Genomic DNA, 10,711 nt, shown 5'->3' on the forward strand with positions numbered 1-10,711 from the left:
TATTGCGCTAGTTTCAACCCTTTCACTGCCTAGTTTTGTCATGTGCAAATAAAAGCCTAGGTGTTGCTTTCATTTGCTTAGTTATACTTGCCATTTTTGCCACTCCTTTGTTTGTTGACTGTCCACTGTTGGCAAGATGCACGAGTTCCCTTTTTTCTTGTGCCCGAAACTCAGATGTTGCGGAACTTGCAATTAGAGGGTTGTGCAGGGATCCTTTTTCATTCTCAGCTCCAGACTTTTTCTGTGAACTGGTCAAGAGGATCTGGAATCGAGACTGAGCTGTGTGGGCTGGAGCTTGAGTGTCATGAGAAAATGTTTTGTCCTGTCTTTTCTGTGTCTCTTGCTCTATCCTCAATATATCTTCGTAACTGTCCGAGCAATCATTTTGTACATGGGCAGTCCTCTGAAGACGGTTAGACGTGGCAAACTGGGTTAAAAGTTCAATCACTTGCATCAGCTGTCCTGGTCTCTAGAGCCAAGAGATGTACAAAAATTTAGTTTTGGCACAGTCCACGCTAATATTAACATTGACAGTTCAGAATATTTGTTTATGTTACAATACGTTGAAAAATAACAGTGATCAGTTACTTAAGTGGCGCGAACGCAAAGAGTTTGTAGATTAATTTGCTGGTTGCTTATGTCTGACATGAAATGTCAAAATCATCAATGATTTATATTAAACAGTGTTCCATTAGGAAGCCGTTTTGTTTGATTTATCTTTCTTCTAATCTAAACAGGAGTATCCAAATGTGCTGGTTGGAGTATTCATTGAGCAACCGACTCCATTTCTTCCAGAATTCTTCCAGAGGCTGCTGACCCTTGACTATCCAAAGGACAAAGTCAAAGTTTTTGTCCACAACAATGTGAGTGTTTGCAGCTGATCCCTGCCATGCATGGCTCCTTTTATGTGTCTTCTAACCAATTATTTGTTGCTCCTTGCTCAGGAGGTTTACCACGAGAAGCACATCCAGAAGTTCTGGGAAGAGAACAGGAATGTGTTCGATAGTTTTAAGGTTGTGGGTCCGGAAGAAAATTTGAGCCAAGGAGAGGCCAGGAACATGGGCATGTATGTGAGCTTCTTCTCTATATCTCTCATAACTAGGAGTTTAATAACAACATTGATGAAGCCAGAAGATGGCCCTCATAAAAATGACTTTCCCATAAATGGGGCTTGCATGATGTCTGTTTAACATAAGAGTTTCTGCATGTCATTCCCCTCTATACCCCATTTCATCTTTTACACGTTGAAAACTGTCTAATTAAAGCAGAAATGCCCAAAAAAAGATTTCTTGCTAGTCCTACTTAGAACATACAGAGTTGTGCATGTAATAAACTAGCAGTCAAACAGGTACAGTGTTTCTCCCCGATTCTTCCTACAGTTCCTCTATCTCATTTCTCTTTGGAAGGAAACAATCTGCTGTCATGGTAACAAATCAATCTGTGAGGCCTCATCATCACAGAGTTTCAAAAGCACAGCGTGCCTAAAAGCCTTGGTCAGGAGGACAACCCTATAACGAGGAAGTCTAAGGTTTATTAGCAGTCTCTAATCTTCCTCGAATCCCATTATCAACAGGAATCTCAAAGACAGCTATAGTTAAAGTCTGACTCTCTACGATTCCTTCCAGGTATTTCATTGACTTTGATGAGCTCTGGATTTAATAATCACTACTTTGCCTTCCATGTCTGTTTTTCTTTGTTTCTTCAGGGATCTTTGCCGTAAGGATGCCACGTGCGACTACTACTTTAGCATAGACTCTGACGTGATGCTCACCAACAGACAGTCAGTGAAGCTCCTCATAGAGCAGAACAGGTAATCATATGGTAGCTGGAAAATAAGCCACATTGGAGCCCATTCAATAAGCCTCCCTGGTAGTTGTGTGTGTGTGTGTGTGTGTGTGTGTGTGTGTGTGTGTGTGTGTGTGTGTGTGTGTGTGTGTGTGTGTGTGTGTGTGTGTGTGTGTGTGTGTGTGTGTGTGTGTGTGTGTGTGTGTGTGTGTGTGTGTGTGTGTGTGTGTGTGTGTGTGTGTGTGTGTGTGTGATTGCTGCACCAGTGAATCTATCCCTCAAGTGGCAAAACCACAGGAACATTACAGCAGAGAGAATGAAGTTCAAAAATAAGCAGGTCTGGCTTCCTGTTTTTCGCCTTGCCGCATGGAAATGGCAAAAGCTTCTATTGCACTAACCCCGAAATGCCACTCTGGATTATAAAAAAAATGCAAACACTTTTACCCTTCATGTGTGATTGTGAAAATAAACCGTCGTGTCTTAAAGTAGATGTCATTATGGCAGTCGAATGGTGTTGGAGAAAGGCGTGCAAAAGGGAAAGCCCTTCTCAGATATTTAAAGACAAGCATGGGAATTCTCCCCTGGCATTGAAAGTTAAGGGAGCAAAATGCCAATCTGTCGAAAAATGTTGCATTCAGTATTCAGTACTGTGTTCATCCATATCCCACCAACACTGTGATTTATGGCTCAATTAATTTGAGTCAGCCCAGTCTATTTCAAATAATGGGGGAAAAATCCCTTTAATTGTGGTCTGGGTTTTGTAAGACTAAAAAGAACAGCAGTGGAAAAATCTTGTGTTACTCTATTTCCAGCTAATTTGAAGAAATAGACCAGATTCTGAGTTTTTGAGAAACATCCTGCTGCAGAAAGCTGTAATAAGTATTTTGAATCCTGTACTATGTGATGAATGGGTCTGTTTTGCATTATATACTGTACTTCTATGGTCTGTTTCTGACTTCCCAGGTGTCATATCTTTACCTGGGGCTGTTGATCTCCTTTACCTCCAAGAAGATCCAGTGCATTATTTGGCTGGATGTCTGTGAGATGCCAGTGAGTTTTATCAGCACTGACAGAATTACCATCTCTCCACTCTGTCTCCTGCTTCCCTACAGAAAGATAATTGGTCCCCTTGTCACTCGTCACAGCAAGCTGTGGTCCAACTTCTGGGGAGCCCTGAGTCTGGATGGTTATTACGCTCGCTCCGAAGATTATGTCGACATTGTACAGAGAAAACGTGTGTAAGTCGCAAGTGCAATAAGGGTGCAAGCTGCCTATCTTTTGCATTTTTTATGGTGCACACATGCCAACATTGGATCCCTCTGCGCTTCCAATAAATCTTGCTCTATTGTGCTGAAACAGTCCCCTTCCATGTTTAGCAACGAAAAACGAGACACATAATATTGCCTTTACCATGAGCCGCATCCCAGAATACACATGTGAACCGTCATTAAGGCCAAAATCAACCTGAAGAGTGATTTAGTACTAAGCAATAAAGCACAGGGTGTGAATAAATAGGTAGTCCAATTCACATCTTCTCTCTGACTGATTTACTTTTTTATGTGTTTAAAAATAAGTTGAAATGAGGACCAGATGGAGCAAAGGAAGTAAACATTCACCCACCACAGTGAGGGTTCAGTTCCTTGTCCCCGCACTAGTGCCTACTTGTTGGTTAGGATGTGTGGGCTGAGTTGGTCAGGATCTGGAGATAGCATAAACCTCCTTGTTAAATTGTCCATAGCAGACTTAGAGGAAAAAGGGCTGGTTACATTTCTGAAAACACAAAAAAAACTTGAAATAATTGTCTGCCATGTGATTGTAACTAAATAGATAAATGAATATGAATGAATTTGTTCATGAAGTTACCAAAATGTTCTTCCAACAAATCCTACTGTACATCACCCCTGCCGTCATGGATGGCATGGAGTTTACAATGAAGAAATAACCTCTAGTATTCCAAGAATGTTTTTTTTCCTACAAAATGAGCACTTTGCTTTCTCTTGTTCCTATCTTGTTGTTTCTAGGGGTGTGTGGAACATTCCATACATGGCACATGTATACCTAGTCAAGGGCAGTGTCTTGAGGAATGAACTGAAAGAGAGAAACTACTTTGTTTTGGAGAAACTAGACCCAGATATGGCTTTGTGTCAAAATGCAAGACAAATGGTAAGAATGCTCCACCGCCTTTCTTTAGCTTTTTTTTAAACTGTTAGAAAAAAAATTAAATAAAAAATAATAGAAAGATTTAAGAATAACATTTTGTTTAATGTGTCAGTGTTGTAAACATGTGATGAAGATGTAGTCTAATAGGTAGTATAATGGCATAGCCACTGCATGGGACATTTATAGCTACTAGAAAAATAAGTCTTGTATGTCCATACACAGAGAAAGGATTCAGTACCATGTTTAATCATCGTATTTTTTTTAAACAAAATACGATGAATCTTAACCGTTACAAAAGTCAACAGCTCAACGGAAACCCAAGCCTGGCAAGTATATGTGGTTTGAATGTCTGCGTCTGTCATCGAGGCATGAAACTCCTGTGTTTATGGTTGCTCAATGGTGCTTTAATGTGCTCTGCTCAACTTGTATCCAATCAGCTTCCCTTCATCTTCTCTTGCCCTCATTGTCACATGACCACAAACAGTGCAATCAGTTGTCATGCCTCTAGTATTTGTCTAGTTGGCTGGCTGACAAAAAGTCGTCTCATCTATTTTTCTTTTTCCACTTATATACTTGTAAACTGTTAGTCCAACTGTCACAAACACATCAACCGGCACGATGCACTAAGATGCACTAAACAACTACCATGCCTGATCCAAACTTGGTGCACTTTTTTGGATTTCTTGGTCTTTCCCCCAGCATGCATTAACACACGAAAACATCAGCTTCAGAGGGAACCTTGCTCCTTTTTCATGCAGGCGCATTTCATCTCCTCCTGAATTGCTATGAATGTGACACCATATCTTTATATTTCAACTGTCACTGTAAACCTGTCTTATTCTGAAACAGTCATTTATGTGATCCTATTTACATGATGCTTCTCCTCTATTTTAGACCAGTCACAGAGAAAAAGACTCCCCTACTCCGGAAACATTCCATATGCTCAGGCCCCCAAAGGTTTCAATTTGTTTTGATTATTCTGCTTTGTGAAACAATTCCATGTCCAGTGGGTTAGCACTCAGAAGTCACTCAGAGCTTTGGCTCATTTCATTTCATTTCATAGGCAGATTCTTTTTTCACATGCCAAATAAACCCGTGTGATATGGTTGTAAAACACTTTCATTCCATGTTTATCCATTTCTGTACTCTCCATTGGAATTTATATGAGCACTATCAATCATGACTTCAGATTTGGCGGAGATACACTAATAGAAAACATAATCTTATGATTAAGTTTCAGTCTTTATCCTCTCATAGGATTTGTGGCAGCTATTTGAAAAATGGATGTTGACATTTACTTGAATTCAGGTCCAGAAGCAGATAGTAGTCTTACGTTAGAGAGGGAGAAAGATAGAGAGAACATTTTTCTTTATTATTTTTCTAACCCCTTTAAAGAAGAGATCAAGGAGGAGAATGAAGGCTGTAAAGTTAGTTCACATGCAAGACCCCTGTCCTGATGCTTTACCCCAAACAGCCAAACCCCTACAGAGAACACTTGTAACCAGCTGCTGCCTCTAAACACGCCGACTGATCTCAGACTAGGCTCCAACAATGTGTCTTTTCGCTAAGCAAACCACCTGGTCGAAATCACAGTTTTCACAAGATGATTTGAATCATCAGCAAATTTGGAACCGCACCACCAGTCTATTGCAAGAAAAAACCATTCCTAATTCATCATCGATTCTCCAGAAAAGCAAACCACAAAGCCTAGTCTGACAGTGAGTCTGAATCCACCCCCACACAGCCCTCTACACCCACACACCCACCCTCGTGCTTAACTGTAGAGGGAATATCATTCCTGGATTTGCTTTGTCCCATACTGCCCAGCACCCCCTCCTCCGTTCCTGTTCTCCCATTCCTCTCACCTCACTGCCCCACCAACACATAAATAATTTTGAATTATTTATATGGCATCTGTCTCTCTATCTAAATCGAACACAATAGATTTCAGTGTGCCTAAACACACTTAAATCACACTTTATTTTCATTTTTTGGTGCAAATATCATAAGATGCAGTGCGCTCGTGTTCTGTAAAAGTTTACGTGCGATGATTACGTAGATATGGATCTTTTAGATATCCTGTTTGGTGACACATTAAAGAGATTTTCCACTCACATGACTTTTGTGAAACTGACTGAACCTTTTCCTGTTTGCTGCAGGGAGTCTTCATGTACATAACAAACCGCCACGAATTTGGGAGGATCATTTCCACAGCCAATTATAACATATCTCATTATAACAATGACTTGTGGCAGATATATGAAAACCCTGCGGTAAGTCATTATGATCTCTCATTATTCTTCACATTACCGCACACACACACACACACACACACACACACACACACACACACACACACACACACACACACACACACACACACACACACACACACACACACACACACACACACACACACACACACACACACACACACACACACACACACACACACACACACACACACACACACACACACACACACACACACACACACAATATTTTTCTCAAAAGCTGAGATACACAGCACCTGTAAAAGGTTATTAGCCATAATGGAAGGATAACAGATGTGAAGGGATTTTGAAATAATGACTTCATTGTGATAAGGCTCCTGACTGATAAGGTTTTCTGATTTACTATTGTATTTTACACGCTGGGACCTGCTGTTTGGAAAAGGAGATTAGTTCTGAGGGTAGCTAGCCAGTCAGCAAACAATCAAAAAGAAAGAAAAAAAAAGACCACTAATCCAAAATTCTTTCTCCTTGCAGGACTGGAAGGAGAAGTACATTCACGAAAACTACACTCGCATATTTACTGAGAACCAATTGGAGGAGGTTTGTGTTTTTACGTGTGTACCTGCATGTCTTGCGAGACAGAGACAGACTGAAAAGCAGTGAAAACGAATGACATAATACCATAAATGAAAACCAAACATCTGTTTTAAACATATCTGGATATCACATTACAGTAACTGCGGCTCAAAGCAAAGGTGTGACTCAGGTCTAATCCTCAGAGATCTGTCTGTGCGTGTGTGTGTCTGTTCGTGTGTGTGTGTGTGTGTGTGTGTGTGTGTGTGTGTGCAGCCCTGTACAGATGTGTTCTGGTTCCCAGTGTTCTCAGATAAAGCCTGTGATGAAATAGTTGAGGAGATGGAGCACTACGGTTCCTGGTCTGGAGGCAGTCATGAGGTAAGTTCTGTTAGCTCAGGTTCACAGCTGTAGTCAACACACTGCAGGCACACATGTTTCTAAGTTTTCAGTGGTTATGTTTACACAGCTTTGTGTGTGAACAACAGTATGGCAAACTATCATTATTTTCATGATCCTTCAGCTACTGTAATTTTGGATAAAACCTCTGAATTGTTACATTTATAAAAATAAATATAAAAAATAAAGGGGCAAATGCATTCTATCATGTCCTCTGCAAATTGCAATTTTTTCCTTGAACAACTGTTTAACAAGACATGGTTTTAGGCCATGCTAGCAGCTCTGTTCTTTGGCACAGTGGTGTATCGGCATTTGTCCACAATCGCAATGCTAGCTTAAACTCCCTATAATAGCTCTAAACTTTATCAGGTATTTTCTAACCCCCAGAAGAAGCCATTTGCTGGAATTGATTCAGAATGCATAAAAATCTCTCCCAGCTTTTAAGAGTTAAATCATCATCATTAGGTGTTTGTTGAATGGTTATTTTATTCAAACCCTGACGTCGGTTAAAATAATTTCATAAGGTTATAATCGTTCCTGTCTCCTTCTAAATAATAATTAATTGTAACAGCTGTGTCTTTGTTTTCTGTGTTACTTTCAAACAGCCTTTCACAAATGTTAGCCAGATGTAGGGAATAGGAAGCTAGTTTTTCAATTTTCTTTTTGTCATGCTTTTATGACTGCTTGAAAAGATATGCTTTCTTTTAAAACCATCCTCACCGGGTCCTCCATTTAAATGTAGCCATACAAAGTGTTATGATGTTGAGTTTTGTTTTAATGGCATCTCATCTGTGTGACATGGTTTGTGTAGTATAAAAAGGAACGTGCCTAAAAGTTTGCCTGGGAGACAAAAGATGCACGGATACTTCTTTGACCAACTCTTTTCGGGAAAAAGGTGGGATGGGTCATTAAGCACTGTGAAGGAAAACAGTACAGCTTGTGGTTTCAAAGACACCCACACACACAGATTAATCATCATCATTGTTATTATCCCTTTGAAAGGTGTGGTCACTGGTAACACACACACGTCGAGGATGGTGGCTCACTTGTTCCGTCATTAAGTCACACTGCAGTCTGTTTTATTTTCTCTCCTTTTTTTACGCAGGACAAGCGGATCGCCGGCGGCTATGAGACGGTGCCTACGGACGACATCCATATGAAGCAAATCGGCTATGACAAAGAGTGGCTGCACTTCATCAGAGAGTTCATATCGCCCGTCACATTAAAAGTTTTCTCTGGCTACTACACTAAGGTTAGTGGGACCCTCTGGAGACATGATTTGCGGCCAAAATCCTACACTGATTTTTTTTTCATGGAACCTGTTTTCACATGTACATGTACTGTATGCAACATTCTTTTATGAAATGTGAGCTTTTTTACTGTCTGTCAGTTTCTTTTTCCATTGGCTGATAGAATCAAGGATACATTGTCTGTCAGCCAACTTGATTTATTTCCGTGCCTCCCTCACAGGGTTATGCAATCATGAACTTTGTGGTAAAATACACACCTGAGAGGCAAGCGTACTTGAAGCCCCATCACGACTCCTCCACTTTCACCATCAACATCGCCCTCAATAACAAAGACACAGACTTTCAGGTGAGAGGCCGCATAAAGGGATACGAGTCTTGCTGATGTCATCAAAGTCTGGATGTGGTCAAATGTTATTGAATGGGAACATTCCCCGCTTACATCGTCTTTTTTAATCATCGTGTTACTTCTTTTCACAATAATCAATCCAATTCTTAACCATTTCTAACTTTCTCACTTTCCTCTTCTGGCATAGGGCGGAGGTTGCCGATTCCACAGGTATAACTGTTCCATAAGTTCACCAAGGAAAGGCTGGAGCTTCATGCACCCAGGACGACTGACTCATCTCCACGAAGGCCTGCCCACCACCGGCGGCGTCCGCTACATTGCAGTGTCCTTCATCGACCCTTGAGCACTCAGATTATACTGCAAATAAGTCCTTTGACCTTTGCTCTGCATCTTTTCCACCATGTTTGTTTTGTTTTTGTCTTGTTGTGCCCCAGGGTGTTTTGCTCATGTCATGCGATACGATTTCAAAGCAATTGCTTTTAAAGAATAAAGAATTTAGCTCTGTCAAACAGAGTATAGAGTTTAAAGGGAAGTGGCAAAAGGAATTCACACTTTAAATACACAAATGTGTATTGTGTGCAGGATACACAACTTTGTCACACACCCTTTTATACATTTATTTTTTTAGATTCAAAACCAACATTTTAGCAGGAATAATTGCTACTGTAGCTTGTCATGATGCTCACAATACTGATTTTGCATTGTCAGGGTAACTGTCTTTGATATGCACTGGTAGGTTTGCAGTTAGCATTACCATGCTAACATTGCAGACAGCCAATGTGTATCCGTTTGTGTTTCAGGTAAAATGTCACTGAATGCAACTATACTGTAAAAACCTGCTTCAAAAAATGATAACTGGTGCTTATTTACAACCCATTGTTCTGCAATAAATATTTAAGTCAATGTTTGTTTTTGTTTTCTACTCTAAAACAGTTGACATTATATTTGTGATTTCAATCGACTTAAAGTTTGATATTTGACCAGTGACAAAGAAATCTATTTTTGGAATTTTGCACACCGGAAAAACAATTAAATCTGTTTGAATGAAGTTCATTATTCTGTTTGACTTGAAAGGTGTCTCTCCCTTCTTAAATGTAAATCGGTAACATCCATATGCTTTCCTGAAAATAATTCTGCAATATTTTTTCAGAGCGATGTGAGTGAATGGATTTTTTGAAAAAGATTTAAAATTAAGTTGTTTAACTTATTGTAAAATTGAATAAAATTCTTTATGAAAAACAAAAGTTTTCTTTGAGTCATAATTCTGATTATTATTCACACAAAAGTCATACTTGTTCTAGAAATGCAGCGTGCAGTAACTTCACATAGTCAACATTTCAACATCAAATAATTTGGTCTTCCCCGCTGATTCTTCTGGCACAAGCAATGCTGTGTCTGGAAGCGATCACTCTCCACAGCAGACAGCCCTGCATTGTGTTTCCACTGTATCAGTTAATCTTCCAAGTTTGTCAGGTTGTTCTCCGCTGAACACATCACATGCAGAAACTATCAGGCCTGGTCTGGCCCAGAGCACTGCTCTGCTGCAAGGAGAGAACGCTCAAGTGTTTGGGGTGTGGTATGATGATGTACATCAGTGCAAATGGAGTTCAGATGACCTTAGGGGCTGAATGTAAACATGTATGTAACCATGGGAAAGTCATACAGAGGGGGTTGTAAGGCTGATGACAGAATGTGGGGTGGGGGTGTTTGGGGAGGGAGAGAGTGTGTGTCTGTGTGTGTGTGTGTGTGTGTGTGTGGAAAGTGTGGGCCACAAGCAGCTCGCCATGCATGAGAAAAGAGCGCCGGTGCTCTTTCATTTATATCTCCGTGTAAGTTAAATCAGCCAGTTGGATTGATCAACTGCGGGACAAGCTAATAAAACCTGACCAACTGTTCAGTATTGGAGTCAGATAAACAAGAAAGCTGTCAGCGGTTACAGACACAAAGTACAATCTCAAACTTAG

At 40.3% G+C, this 10,711-nt stretch overlaps 1 protein-coding gene across 2 annotated transcripts in view; it reads left to right on the forward strand.

Moving 5' to 3' along the window:
* plod2 (procollagen-lysine, 2-oxoglutarate 5-dioxygenase 2) overlaps positions 1 to 9,985 on the forward strand; it is a 31,019-nt gene extending 21,034 nt beyond the window's left edge. The window contains exons 9-20 of one of the 2 annotated variants that reach the window (XM_080050039.1): positions 738 to 863; positions 945 to 1,066; positions 1,706 to 1,810; positions 2,898 to 3,023; positions 3,807 to 3,948; positions 4,840 to 4,902; positions 6,105 to 6,218; positions 6,714 to 6,779; positions 7,029 to 7,133; positions 8,257 to 8,403; positions 8,622 to 8,747; positions 8,935 to 9,985. In XM_080050039.1, coding sequence (XP_079906165.1) covers positions 738 to 863; positions 945 to 1,066; positions 1,706 to 1,810; positions 2,898 to 3,023; positions 3,807 to 3,948; positions 4,840 to 4,902; positions 6,105 to 6,218; positions 6,714 to 6,779; positions 7,029 to 7,133; positions 8,257 to 8,403; positions 8,622 to 8,747; positions 8,935 to 9,090 — 1,398 coding nt within the window. In that variant the 3' untranslated portion in view covers positions 9,091 to 9,985. The remainder of the gene's footprint in view (positions 1 to 737; positions 864 to 944; positions 1,067 to 1,705; positions 1,811 to 2,897; positions 3,024 to 3,806; positions 3,949 to 4,839; positions 4,903 to 6,104; positions 6,219 to 6,713; positions 6,780 to 7,028; positions 7,134 to 8,256; positions 8,404 to 8,621; positions 8,748 to 8,934) is intronic. The other variant, XM_080050040.1, reaches the window with a different exon arrangement.
* The last annotated feature ends 726 nt before the right edge of the window (positions 9,986 to 10,711 follow it).

Source organism: Ammodytes marinus (genome assembly GCF_949987685.1).
Source record: "Ammodytes marinus genome assembly, chromosome: 21".
Taxonomy (NCBI): Eukaryota; Metazoa; Chordata; class Actinopteri; order Uranoscopiformes; family Ammodytidae; genus Ammodytes; species Ammodytes marinus.